General features: G+C 36.8%; 1 protein-coding gene across 16 annotated transcripts; it reads left to right on the forward strand.

Moving 5' to 3' along the window:
* Nucleotides 1-681: 681 nt before the first annotated feature.
* LOC115446640 (troponin I) lies at nucleotides 682-12,344 on the forward strand. Of its 16 annotated transcripts, none has more exons than XM_030173369.2 (9): nucleotides 682-834; nucleotides 2,146-2,187; nucleotides 3,590-3,607; nucleotides 3,904-4,032; nucleotides 4,313-4,436; nucleotides 5,791-5,891; nucleotides 8,536-8,579; nucleotides 9,977-10,118; nucleotides 10,522-10,715. In XM_030173369.2, the coding sequence occupies exons 2-9, from the start codon at nucleotides 2,173-2,175 to the stop codon at nucleotides 10,564-10,566; spliced, it is 618 nt and encodes a 205-aa protein (XP_030029229.1). In that variant the 5' UTR covers nucleotides 682-834; nucleotides 2,146-2,172; the 3' UTR covers nucleotides 10,567-10,715. The 16 variants fall into 16 exon arrangements, with proteins under 16 accessions (XP_030029229.1, XP_030029228.1, XP_030029217.1 ...); XM_030173368.2 differs by lacking the exon at nucleotides 5,791-5,891 and adding an exon at nucleotides 6,142-6,242; XM_030173357.2 differs by lacking the exons at nucleotides 5,791-5,891; nucleotides 10,522-10,715 and adding exons at nucleotides 5,185-5,285; nucleotides 12,109-12,344 and having other exon boundaries at nucleotides 683-834.
* The last annotated feature ends 2,265 nt before the right edge of the window (nucleotides 12,345-14,609 follow it).

Below are 14,609 nucleotides of genomic sequence, written 5' to 3' on the forward strand. Positions count from 1 at the left end.
CCTATTATTCTATTACTTGATTATAATTATGATTACAGTGCGTAAACAATTATTTGGCAATTATTTTTATCAAATAGTCCTCTAAATATGATTTCAAATCACACATGTTTTGAATATTCAAGTCCTTATTTCATATATAGAGACGAATACGTCTTTTTGCAATTACAGGTGTTCTATTCGGAGGACAGTTTCTATGCCTGTATAGGTAAGAGACTAGAGAGTAAAAAAATACCTTATTAACCTATACGGCTATCAAAGCTATCCTTCGATTTCCTTAAGCAGCTTTTGAACTGATTTCTTTACACTCTAGTCTTTAATATTTTCGATACTTTCAATTTTGTTATTCCTTATAAGGATGTCGTGATGTAATTGTGTAGAGTTAATACTCTACACAATTACATCACGACATCCTTATTATCTCTTTATACGTACTCCAAGTCACTATATTATGTAGTACAATCAGCAATATAGTTCAATTTATAGGTTACATCCGAGAAAATCGTCTAGGCACGCCGGCATCGTTTGCTCAAAAATTTACGTGGTATCTGAGAACTTTCATACTGGAGCTTATATCTAATGTTATTTCGGTGGTGGTGTCAAAACGACACTGCTCTAAAAATGTACGGGGCGGGGGTGGCGGTGCGCGGGAGGAGTGTTTCGCGAGAACAAGCTTGGGCGGGCGGCGAGGGGGCGCGGGTGGTGCGCGCGGGCCGCGGGGGGTGCCTGCGCCTACGCATCGCCCGCCGCACCTTGCCGCCCGCCTCGCGCCAGTCAGCAGCTGTGGCTCGTGTTGGCTGAACCATCTATAGGGCCATCCTCTTTTTCTTGCCTTAGGTGAGTTTTAGTGACGTTAAAAAATATTATATAAAATTAATTTTAAAATGTTGAGTGCGTTTAGTTCAGTGAAGTGATACGTCAATGTCGCCGCCTTCGTGGCACCGTGATGCATCGTTTTGCCATGTGTGTGGATCTTGCCTTCCGCGTATTTGTAGAGTTAAAAGCCGTGTGACGCTCACATTCACTTTCATACTCGTATGTAACGATAATGCGATAATTTCATGTCAGAGATTATATGACGTCATAGTTAAGACGATTAATGTATGTAATACATTTACTATGTAATTGTCAAAGTGATAACATGAATAACTTTGAAAATGTTAATAATGATCAGTGACAGACATATCCTTACACTGTTTTTACTTTTCTCCATTTTTTGTCTTCAATTCGGCCTGTTTTGATGTTAATTTCCGAAAATTAAGTGACGAATTGAATTAAATTTTACATTGAGGACGTTCGCGAAATAATATTAGACGATAAAATAAACGCTCAAAACATGCTCATATATATACAATAACAGCAACATTCTTAGAAAATAATTATTTTAAAACATTGACGTATGAGTATATCTTGTTACGGATATTTTACATAAACCCGTTAAACCGCCGGTGCGTTTCGCATCGCGTTCGAAACCCGAGTAACCACGCGTGCGCCCGCGCCACCAAATTAGGATGCGCGGGTCTACCAGCCGACCTATTTCAGGCGCGCGCGCAACTTCCGAGCTTTGCCGAGAGCCCGCGAACACGCCCGAAACTAATTGTGGAATTTTCGCTACGTTGGCAACTCTATTACTAGAAAAGTGTTCCGACGTGTCGTTAGAAACAGTTTTCGTGACCTAATAATAGCTTCTCGGCAACCCTGCGGCTAAACTAGTACGTGACAGATTAAAAAACAAATTCATGCGGATACAGGGAGTTCGGAACGGGATTACAGCGGATATAACTGAATTTAGAGTATCAAGTGTCGGTATTCGCACCTTGGCTTAAACTTGGCGCGCGGCCAAAAAGTTTCAAATGACGGACTCATCTCATAATGATGGCCAAATACGCTTTATTTATGTTAATATCATTAGTTATAAACTTCAACAATACATTGTATTATGAAAATATATTATTAATACAAAATATTTCTGAATTATGCCTGAAATATGCCTATTCTGTAGACAGTACTTAGTGACATGACCTACTATTTTGGGTCAATATTCTAGTAACTCAAGGTCATTGTTAGGCGTTCAAGTACTAATTATTGAGATAATGATATTTATTGATTTTTTATTATAATCTAACGATGTATTCATTTGTTTTCCAGGACACCAATAAACCAACAACATCAACAATGGCGGATGATGAAGTAAGGTAAGCAAAGGACATCCAAAGAGGAATATACTTAATTATACTTGTAAATTATTTACATAAATCCAGATAATACTAATAGTATCAGATGGATAGATATCGTTTATTTTTAAATTGTGACGCAAGTCCAAAAATGATGGTTTGTAAAAGCTTGTTTAAATATTGAATTCAATATTTTCCACAACTAACACGAATATTTTTATAATTTTCTGTTCCATTATATTCCCCTGGCGCCTGTTCGTCTGAAAACTTACATCTGGACCCGTCTCTTGTTCCCGATGCAATACAGTATTGATTGCTTTTGCTCCTTGAGACAAAGGTAATTATTATGTTTCTTTTAACACATTACAACACAGCATTTTACACACACGCACACACGCTTGGAGTGACAATTCAAATAATTACGAGGAATCAAAATTTTGATATACCAAGGCAGCTGTATATATTGCTGAGTTTCTTAACATTTTAAAGTTGTAAATTTTTAAATCGAAATTTATATTGACAACAAAATGCCGAGATATTATGGACCTTATTTTAATGTTAGATGATGAATCTTGTTTTTTAATATATTTAGCGTATAACGCGTTTCTTGTTTCCATTATGTTTGGAATTACATAAAACAATGTTTAATACATATAAACAAGGAATACACTGGAAATACATATATCACATATATTACATACACAAAGTCATAACAGTGCATTTCACTTTATTTCAGTTCCAGACTTATATTTATGTAAATGTTATAATTTTGTAAGTCGAACGTTATGATGTCAAATTACATGCTTATTAAGAAGTACAGCATAACGTTAAATGCTAATTTACTGTAAGAAAAATATTAATTTATAATACCCACAATTAGCTTCGTAGACTTATTAATTACACTCAAAAATAAACAGTAAAATATTAAAAATGTTATAGAATAATCAAGTTCAATGTGAAGTTAATGTCTAATATCAAAGGGTTATAATGTAATAACAAATATTTGCTTATATACAAACAAAAAAACTAAAATATAAAATTATCTAACGCCTAAATCACTTTTGCACTACACTTCGAAAAAATGCACACTATTAATAAATTTCCATATTATGCTTACAATAAATATAATATACTCACTATGCAAAAAATGCTTCATCACTATTTGTATTAAGCACAGATAATAAATTTATTAAGATTAATATCTTAATTTTTTGGCCAGTATTAATTTTTAATTCCAAAATAGTCTCGTTCGAAAAAAGAAATTGAGCTTGTACGTTGTAACTGGCTGCATAAAACTTTATTATTTTAAAATATTATAAGCAATAAATAATAATTTGTGCTCGTCATATATGTAATTCTAATTTCTAACAAGAAATAGGTTTTTATACAAGTATCTAATCAATGTTTTTCTTTTACAGAAAAAGCGTCTCGAGGAGGTAAAGTAACTGCGGATCGCCGATGGAACCGTCACACACACGCACACACATAAACACATTTAAATTATACAGACAAATTATAACGCCTTTTTTTTAAATTAAATCTTTATATTAATTAACATTTTGGAATATACAATTTCTATATACGCGATTACATACAACACAAATTAATTAGTATACTAGTTTATTTATAAATAACATGTTTTTATACTTTAAGATCTTTTTCTCAAACACTTTTCTACTGCAGACACTCACAACGACTGTAGACACAATATTACTATGTGGTATGTTATTAGGCGAAGAAGGCCAAACAGGCCGAAATCGACCGCAAGCGTGCTGAGGTGCGCAAGCGCATGGAGGAAGCCTCCAAGGCCAAGAAGGCGAAGAAGGGTTTCATGACCCCCGAGAGGAAGAAGAAGCTTAGGGTAAGTTTGTTTAAACTATTTGTTTCAGAAGTGTAGACTTTCTAAAGTAGAAAATTCCCATGTTTTATTTTTCGCCTTGCTAACGCTAATAACTATACATTGACTTCAGTCGAAATATTAGTTTTTCTTTATGTAAAATAAAGTTAGCCTTTTGAAGTTTATTTAAGGGTAGAAAAAACCATTGTTGATACTTTTATGTCTGACTGTACATGAAAAGAATAGGTTACAAATAACTATAAATTGAAGTAGTATTTTAATATATTAAAATGTCACCATACAGTTGCTGCTGCGTAAGAAAGCCGCTGAGGAACTGAAGAAGGAACAGGAGCGCAAAGCTGCCGAGAGGAGGCGTATCATCGAGGAGAGATGCGGTAAAGCTAAGAACATCGAAGACGCAAATGAAGGTAAATATACATTCATACAGTAGAATGCTGATCATATGGTTACAAACGATATATGTGCCTGAACACCGATGGTGTACGTAGTTGGAAAAGTAACTGTAATATACAATATTGGCTACTTAGTCAATCATACACTTCACCACACGGCGATTTCAATTGTCTATGTCCGAGTGATCCATGGTTACCATTGTACATTATGTATTGTGTCCCATTATAGATACTATTAAGAGGGTTTGCAAAGACTACCACGAACGCATCGCTAACCTCGAAGAAGAAAAGTTCGATCTGGAATACATCGTTAAAAGAAAAGATATGGAGGTAGTGGGACGAGCTGCGACCGAGCAACTCATTGACGAACTTACATATCTATACTCACATACATAACGTATTTAATCTGTGATGTCTAAGTGCCGTGTTGTCTCTACTTCGTCTGGTTTAACAGAATAAAACTCTAAACGTTGGTGTGTCAGCCGAAGGAGACGCTATCTCCCCACGGTCCGTTTACTTGTCTTTCTAACGCGTTTCTATCTCTTCTAAACTCCATGCCAAGTCAATCTTGCGATACTTACTACCTTCTATTATCTAATATCTAAAATGACTTTCTGAGACTCACCTTGGCTTACTGTCCGTCCATGACGCGTGGACAACGTCACCCACCGCGGGGGCGGCTCGGTCTATTCTAGCTACAGTCTATTGTCTAAACGATGACTTCGGTCCGGAACGCGCGAGTAACTGTTCATTGATGTTGTAGCCGCTCTCACGAGCATCATTACCGGGTACCATCAGCGTATCACCAAGCTCGAAGAGGAGAAGTACGATCGCGAGATGGAGGTTGCCCGCAAAGAGCTCGAGGTCTGGCTTGGTTTGGGCGCATCGCAATCATTACGCTCTTCGTTTGAGTAGTTCATGTCGATAATGTGACTAGTAAAAAGTATTGTTTTGTTTTCGCAGCAGATTCACATTATAAAACGGAGCTGAAAATAAATTATACCTACAACCTTAACCGTGTGGATAACAAGTAAAGATAAACGCTAAAATAACAACGACCCGTTGTAGCGACTCGGGAGCTGCAATAGTTACTACTGTAGATATTCTTCATCGAGTTTTGAAGTCAATAACAAATTATATACTTAGATTACGTTGCAGCGATTGACCATTTTGATACCCACCCGAATAATCATGTAGCTTCGCTTCCGCTTCATACCACAATGAAAGTAGCTCATCTGTCGCGTACGACACCACGACACATACAGTATACTACTATAATGTCTTAGGACGAGTCGATACCAGCTTCAGACGGCCGCCGATGCGCCGACCATGTTGTCATGCCTTAAAATGTGTATATGTTTTTCTTTAGCGGAACTGCAGACGATATGTCAAATGTACTGGCACAGAATATACAACCTTGAGGGGGATAAATATGAACTAGAACGAGCGATCGAAATTAGGAAAATGGAGGTAAACAGCATATTAGAAATGGGAATGCATTATGATTTGACTCTGATTTAGTTGTTACAAATGACATGATAGTTGTACGGCTCACCGCACACATGCACACGTCGGGCAGTCGCCATGTCGCCTTGTCGCCATGTCGCCAGTCGCCGCTCGTCGCTCGGCCGACAGTCGACAGACGCGACTCGCGAGTCACTCACTACGATGCCCATGCTCATTCTGCCGGCTCAATAATCTGTCTTTCCTTTTTCTATAGCAATGCTCAAGAGAATAATACAGGAGTATTATGACCGCATGTATGTGTGTGAGAGCCAGAAGTGGGATTTGGAACATGAAGTCAGGAAAAGAGATTATGAGGTATTGACCAATACTTTATAACCATTGTGAATACCACAATCATCGATTATGTAACAAACGTGCGCGTGTGACAATTCGTGTTTATACATTGATAACGCTTTGTAAGTATTCGGTTGTTTGTTGTTGAATTGTAAATAACGGTCGAGTATCGGTTCGTTAGTGCTGTACGTGTAGAACGGGTGTGTGCGTGTCGTAGACCTTGGGGAGGGTTGGGGGGGCATGAAGCGCGGGCTCGGCCGCGGTGAGGCTGCGGTGCAAAATCGATCTCCGCCGGCGCCGGCGCAGGCGGCGCGTCATCAGCGCGCTTACACCATTAACTACACTAACTACAGTAACCGGCGTATCAGTAACCACACTGCACTCACACGGCGCGGCATGCTCGCCTAACATCACGTCATCGCATCACCATCGCTCATCGCCGATCGCTCGTCGGCCGGTCCACTCGCGGGAGCGCGCTTCGTCGACCTCGTCCGTGCAACTGCGCTGGTTGTCATTGGGCGGTTCGCGTGATCGCGTCATCGACCGTCACCGTCGTAGTAACGTTTCGTGTCCACCGTCCATCGTCATCTGTCAGAGCTTTGTGTCCGTTGCATGTCATGTACAGTAACCATTTGCGCTTCCCATTCCCGATTAATCAATTCCTTAAATAGTATGGCACTTTAATAATATCTTAAAAACTGTGTTAAAAGTATATAATCGAGCATAATCGCTGCATCCGCCAGTGTGTCGCTTCATGTGTGGTGGCGAGCTTAGTGGCCTTACTGAATTTTCTCTTTTTATACGACAATAACTGTGATTACCGTTATATAGTTGTTGGAACGTTAGACTGGTTCCTCTATTGGCACACGCAAGTGCATAGTACAATTGAAACTTCTTGTTCCAAATCTCCGACTTTTCATGTATGTGCCGTGACAAACTCGCGACACGTTTGCGTTTTCGGTTGCTGAGACACACCCTGTAAACCTTTTGCAATACCTGTATGGACACCGAGTGTTACTATTGAAAGTGCCATGCTCCGGTCGATCTCGCCCATCCTATCCCGCGCGCCGCGGCCGGGCTCGCCGTCGCCACGCGTCGCCACGCGCTGCCACGCGCCGCGCCGCCGCGCAGCCTGCTCGGCCGCTCGGCCGCATGCGCATCACCTCACGGGACGCGGAGTGGCGTTTACTATGCTCACTTGCGAGTCCAACACACAACATTACCTACATGTGACCTTATAGATCTACATTGCAAGTCTCGATCGATTTTGCACCGTCACTCAATGCTACACAACTACGCAACGTCGTAACTATAGTGTGTACAATGTACATTATTATCGATGTGTACCGAATTGTTTCAGTGGAAACGTTGTTTGTGTTCACTTAGCAGAAGTACTCATTAGATGTGCGCTCAATATGTTACTTTGTTCAGAACGCTTGGCCGCCGAGGCACTTGTAGTATGTAGTGTACAGAGTAGTAGAGACTCGAACAAGTACAATATTGTGGCGCTGTAGTGTTGCACATATGGTAGATGTATTGTTGTGTACGCGGCACATAGCGGAGAGCACAGGAGCTGCAGACGACCAGCTACCGGCCACGTGGCACTCTCACATGTTGTGCACGAAATTAGAGCAGTACAAATATTTTACGCTGAAGATTTGTCATTCGTTGGCAAAGAGCACGGGCTGAATGTGTACGGGAAGCCACAGTGTCATAGGATACGGGACAGATCTTTATTAAATTTTCTCAGTATGTACTCACAAACTACAAATATATACTACAGCTCGCAAATAACACAGCCTAATCTTCGCTCAGCTCTATATCTGTTCTCTGCTTCTCTAGCATTAATTATATATTTATAAAACTATTTATTACATACTGCGTTACATATGCTTACTCAATGTGTTTCTTCGCAGATCTTTTGGAGTTAAGCTTTAAATGTTGTTATTCTTTATGTGCATTGCATGAGGTTTTCATTATTTTCTCACAAAGGCATTGCACAAGTTTGCCGAGTGGATTTGGTTCAATTGAATTTCGAGCTTTGTAAATATATCAGACAAAACAAACTTGTGAAATGAATGATTTCATTAATATTTCAATTACTGTACTTTTCGCTTCACTCTTTATATATGAAAATATAATTTATGTAACGTTGGAGTTAAATTCAATTCATATAAAGTATTTCAATGAACTCACCTTCCTATTTGTATCTTTGTGACGTTGTTTTTGTTATGTCTATTACCTAAACTTTTCCTTTATTTTCCTAGACCCGTCTAGTGACATACAGTTGTTATAATAATTGTTATTTTACCAGATCGCTGACCTGAACTCTCAAGTCAACGACCTCAGAGGCAAATTGTGAGTATACGTATCATTTTAAATATTTCAGCAATACAAATTTATACTACGCGTTATGTTAAGTAAAACTTTAGACCAAAATTTCTTGTGAAAAACGGTTTAGAGCTAGTTAACGAGTTACGTAAATTGTAAGTCCTGGAGAGGTTAAATATTAAACGGTTGAGAATCTTTTATGAGCATTTAACAGTTGAATAGCGTTCCGTATTCACAAGCCAGTTGTAAAGAGTTGTGCTGGAAGTGACAGACTCTTCACATTCCCGCGAGAGATGTACGAAAATGTCGCAAGTTTTTAAATGAAAACCTGGCGAAGTGCACGCAAGTTTATTGCTACGGGTTCTGTGGCAAAAGCTGACTTTATTAGAGCTCTATAGAGTTTATATTTGAAATGTTAGAAAGAAGACAAAAATATTTAATTTTATTATGATATTTGCTAATGGTACGTTATTTTTTTCGAAATTTCATAGTTTCGTGCATTCATAGTTTTATTTATTATTGCAAAGCAAGTAAGGGTTATAAATCCAAAATAGTCATAAAAATTTAAAAGTCATTATTTACTAGGTGTTACTCCCGGCTTGGCCCGCGTGGAAGACATTTTCCGCTACAAAATTAACTACAATAGAGTATAATGTCAGCGCCTTTTATTTGAAAATAAATAAATTATATGTAGGACATGGTCTACCCGTATGTCAATTTTCATCTAAATCAGTTCAATTGTTATTGCATTTACTTCTATCAAACATCCAAACATTTTCCAAAACATTCATATTTATACATAATATTAGTAAGATAATTTTAACTTATAGGATATTTAGTATACGCAGCTGTGTAACGTAGATTAAGTTCGTAAACACATAGAGCTACCAGTTCTACTTTACCCATTCAACACATCTAGGGCACGGAACCCTATCAACGGTCCGCAAAACTCGAGTAGGCATCAGAGGATGTGCTGGCGAATACAATTACTGGGTTTCATAATGATATTCAAGGCTGTAGAGCGTAGGACGCCGCACTCCTGAGCACCTCGCTCCTTTGTTATACTCATTGTGAAACCGTAGACGGTGTTATTAAACATGAATTCATATACTATACAAACGGCTGCGTAAATTGTAAGTGAGAGCGAAAAATTACTTGCCACAGTTTATCTTAGTTGGTTTTGGTTTGTTTCATTTGGATTTTATGTTTTATAGAACGTAATTGTTAAATTATTTTGTATGTGTTTGGTTTAATTTTGATAGGAAGGCAAGCCAGTGAGATTACTTTTCAATCAAACCATAGGAAAGAAATACATCAATTATATAATATTTCAACAACAAGCGTTTAAAAATTAAAAGTAATAGTATAAAATAGCTATCATATCAAAGTGGAGTTCATTCTAAATAAAATGCCTTATTTTACAGCGTCAAACCCACACTCAAGAAGGTGTCCAAATACGAGAACAAATTCGCCAAGCTCCAGAAGAAGGCCGCCGAATTCAACTTCCGTAACCAATTGAAGGTTGTCAAAAAGAAGGAATTCACCCTTGAAGAAGAAGACAAAGAGGTAAATATACGTTTAAAAAAGATATACATAAGGATTCGAAATTCAAATTTGAACTGCAGAAGGCTAGTTTCTCAATAAACTTATATTTCGAATTTGATAGCCAATCGATTTGGCTACGAAAGGTATTGAATTGGTTTATTTTTAAAATTATATAACAAATTATATTGACAATTACTCACTTATTAACTGATGAAGATTTAAAGTTAAGGATTTATTAATTAGAATTCACTTTGAGTATAACAAATTTGAAAACTAAAAATACTACGCAAACAAAACAACCATTGTAATGGTTATTATGTTCTTGTGTCGTACCGGGTTCGAGACCTGATGAGACATGCATACATGAATATTTACACACGGTACACCTAACACTAGTAACAATCATTTACTCATGTTCCAACAGGCCAAGAAAGCGGAGAAGGCTGATTGGGCTATTGGCAAGAAGTAGAACTAATAACAATTAATTTACTACCATTTTCCATCACCGAACAACAGATGACTTATTTTTAATTACCCATTAATTATTTTAAATAAATTCTTCTTTTGTATTGATTATTGTATCAGTCAAAAAACCGTCTAAAGCCCATTTATAAAGAGGTGAGAAAATATTTGGAATAGTCGTGATGGCTTCGTCTGCACTTTTGGTTTTGTGATTATTTTAATAAATATAATTTGAACCCTCCTCGCCCGATGGCTTACGCTGCGAGATTTTTTATTTAAATGCGAGTACATTTAAGCATTCAGGCCTTCCCCCTGCAAAAGCTTCGCAAATCCTTTGATAAATAGGAATTCAGCTGCGACTATTTCGTTTTTGTATTTGTCAGTGACTAACACGTTCGATCTGGGCTAGAGAAATTCGGAAGGAAATTGTAGGAACATTGTACACATATAACACATTGGTATGTTTCTGTTGCTTATTGCTCAGATGTTAAGCAAAGAGTTAGAGTCCTATAAATATTAACAAGTACAATGTTTTGAGCAAAGAGCAGCATGAACATTATTCACTACACATCAACTCTTGAAATATTACGTAGATAATAGAGAAAGAAACTGAATACCGTTACAAAACTATTATGCAATCCACAGGGGTGGCGGTGGAGGCAAGGTAAATGTAAACACACCACGTGTAGCCACACGTTTTTATTTAGACAGTGTAGTTACACTGCGGCATGGAACGGCACTGCTTCGAAGGCATTAGAGCGGTTGCAATTAGTTTAGTTCGCATTACATGATTCTGCCAACACAATAAATCAGTGATTGGCAGTGTACATGTGTTTAAATTTAGTTCCGGATACTGCCAAATATATTTGCAATGTCGTGTATTTGCATTTCATTAATTGCGGCGACGCACTTTCTTATATGCAGTTTAAAACGGGGATAAATTAATTTCTGCAATGACACTACATTGTAGGGCCCATTGGGAGTAAATGGTGGCTTCAGGGTGTGCAATTAGACATCGTTGCGTTAGGTCTATGTATATACATCAGGCAATTTGCTATATATTTGCTTTGGCAGATTTTTATTCCTTTCCATGAATACTTCCGAGCTTTGTTCTGACTGCTTTCGAGTTCCCCATTGTTTCTAGAGGTTATTTGTTACATAGGGGTGAACGCGGACTTTGATGCTTGTTCTATGCGCCGTACTCAGGCGTGTGGTGCGGCACGGGTCATTAGCGGAGCACTTTATTTATGGTTTCAATCAAGGAAACAAATGGCGCAACTTACTTTCCAGCGAGTTCGTTGACTCAGTACTTTCCGAAGGTTGGAGAAGTTACCCATATCTTACGTCTCTCTTATCGATCTAAGGAGTAATAGCTTTTTATCAATTCGTGCATTGTTTTTTATAAATTAATCAAGCATTTGTTTCCTTGATTCTTTTTGTAAATACACATTTGTATTTGCTTCTGGTTTTTGAGCGTATCTATCATATAGCTATGATACGTGGTCACGTATTCTGCGACTTGTCGTTAATTCTCCATATTGTTTTACAGAAAAAGCCAGACTGGTCCAAGGGCAAGCCGGGAGATCAGAAGGTAAAAGAGGAAGAGGTTGAGGCATGAACTGTTTACCCCCACCATAAACTATAAGACCTTATTCTAACTGACAATTATGTCAATGTCAATAACTATGTGATATACCTACCCCATGTGCCTATCCAGGATCTATGGGAACCTATGTCATCCTGTAGGTAGAACAGCCATTTAGATCCTCCATAAACGTAATGTCTGTCGACCAACCAATCTCTATCATTTCGAACATGTCTACATAATTTTTATAATTATTTATTTATTAAATAATGTTTTTGTAAGATAAATACGTTTAATAAAATTAATTTTCTGTACGTATATTACATGTAGTAGTTGTTCATTTTTAGTCCTTTCCTGTGTCCCCGAGTTCCTTTGAGTCGTGCGCATAAAGTGAGTTCCTTTAGTCTATAGCTCCTTTGCTGCTTACGGCAACATTACATGAGGCAATCACTTTACTCAATAGAAAGTCGTAGAATTATATGTTTCCCCGTTGGTTTTATATTCCATTTGTTCACATTTATGTTGTTTTTAATGTTTGAATTGTATTTTTGTCAAATAATACGTTAGGAAATCTGTGACATTAAAAAGTTACACTAGAATCTTTCTTTGATCATAAAGGTTATTTCGAAAAGGATATATTTTTATTAACTGTCAATGTTGGGTTTAGAAAGCAATTCAAAAAATCAAAAAAAGAACACAAATATAACAATGGTGGTAAAGAACAATATAAATATGACAATAATTCTGGCATAAAACGAACGTTACGAGGATTATCGATCGTATTCCATAAATCTAGATAAGCCTCGGCAAAACATTTACCACCGGCCCATCACTCATTTTCTAATGCTTGGTCCCGCATTCTACAATGATATAAAGAATAAATCATTCGTGTTTGTCGTGTCTGTTTATTTGTGTAGAACAAACCCCTAGATTACTGTGTTCAATATATGTGAAATAATATTATTTTATCAGTCGAATATTTAGGATGGTATAGAATTGGTTATGTGTGGAAGTATTTACTTTATAAATATTTTATTTCATGTTTTAAATGAGATTGTCAAAATCTATGAACGTAAAATAAAACAATAATTGGAGTGAATTTTCGAATCAAATATCTTTCATAGTAAAAACAAGTTTGACTAAAATATAAGGAAGAGGAATTATTCATTATATTAAGAAAATATATGATATTAGTTCGTTACTTATAAACTGCGAAAGACAAGAATTCAAGACCTAGTAGATTAGAACAGTTACTGGTAAAATAGATTCCGAAATCCAAATTCAGTATAAGAAAATAGATTAACGCACAATTTTTATAAATCTATGCGAAAGATTGAATTTTGCGAACCAGAATACCGAAAAATGTGAGGAGTTCAATATAGAATTCGGAATATAATAAAAGAACTAGCAAAACTGGAAACACAATTATAATTAATTAATGAATCATTAAAGTTAATTATAAACGGTCAGCTTTACACTAAGTGTCGTTATTATTGAAATCGAATGTGTTATTGGTTTTCTAAATTTATATCTTCAAAAGTTCCATACAAATTAATGCTTTTATTTAACAGTTTTTTTTTAAATTATTTAATAATGTTCACAAAAATACCCAAGAATTATTTAAAGTTGCAAGTAACCTTTTATTTATTTTTTAGTTTACTTTTATAACACGGGTCTATATGCTACAAAATAATGTTCATCAGAGAAAACCTTCATCAGAGAATACCATATCAGTGCTTATGATAACGAGCCTCATTTTGCCCGCAAAGAAGGCAATCAGAGCAGAAAAATGACCGAGCTCTGTAGTTTTGTACGGCGCAGCGCGGAGTGAAATGGAGTGGATAAAAATAAAACAATAACCGATGTTCTTCATTTTTATTTTTATTTTTACCCGCTCGTCTGTTCATCTCTGTTTGAATAGACATTCTCTGCCGTATAAAGAAGTCGTTGGCCATTCATAAAACAGGTTGGCTTTAGTCCATGCTTAATGAAATGGCTGTAAGATTTTGTACGAACTCATATTTAAGTTAAGTACGGAAAATTATATTAACCACAATTATTTTCGATAAGACCCATCGTTATAACTTTTCCTCAGAAATTCAGAAATACATCTGATTTTTTTAAAGTGTAAAAAGATGTCAATGAATAATTACTTATATTTATAAAAAACACGCTTATTATTCAAAGAACACCACCTAGTTAGTTTTTTCTTTATCACATAATGATGCTAATTCTTTTGGAAATGTTTCCGTTGATTTATTAGACATGGATTGATATGGATTTGCTGTTAAGGCGTTTAAAAAGACAGTGGTAATTCTCAGAACTGTTAGGTTTCTTCCACGCGCAATCTGTTTTATAACAGCTGGCATTAGGACGATGTGTCTGCAACATAAGTCCATTACCGTCAAAGTATTTTAATCCGCAACGAGCCTGGTAAGTCGTATTATATCTCAAGTTATACACGA

The sequence above is a fragment of the Manduca sexta genome, chromosome 22 (assembly GCF_014839805.1).
Source record: "Manduca sexta isolate Smith_Timp_Sample1 chromosome 22, JHU_Msex_v1.0, whole genome shotgun sequence".
Classification (NCBI taxonomy): domain Eukaryota; kingdom Metazoa; phylum Arthropoda; class Insecta; order Lepidoptera; family Sphingidae; genus Manduca; species Manduca sexta.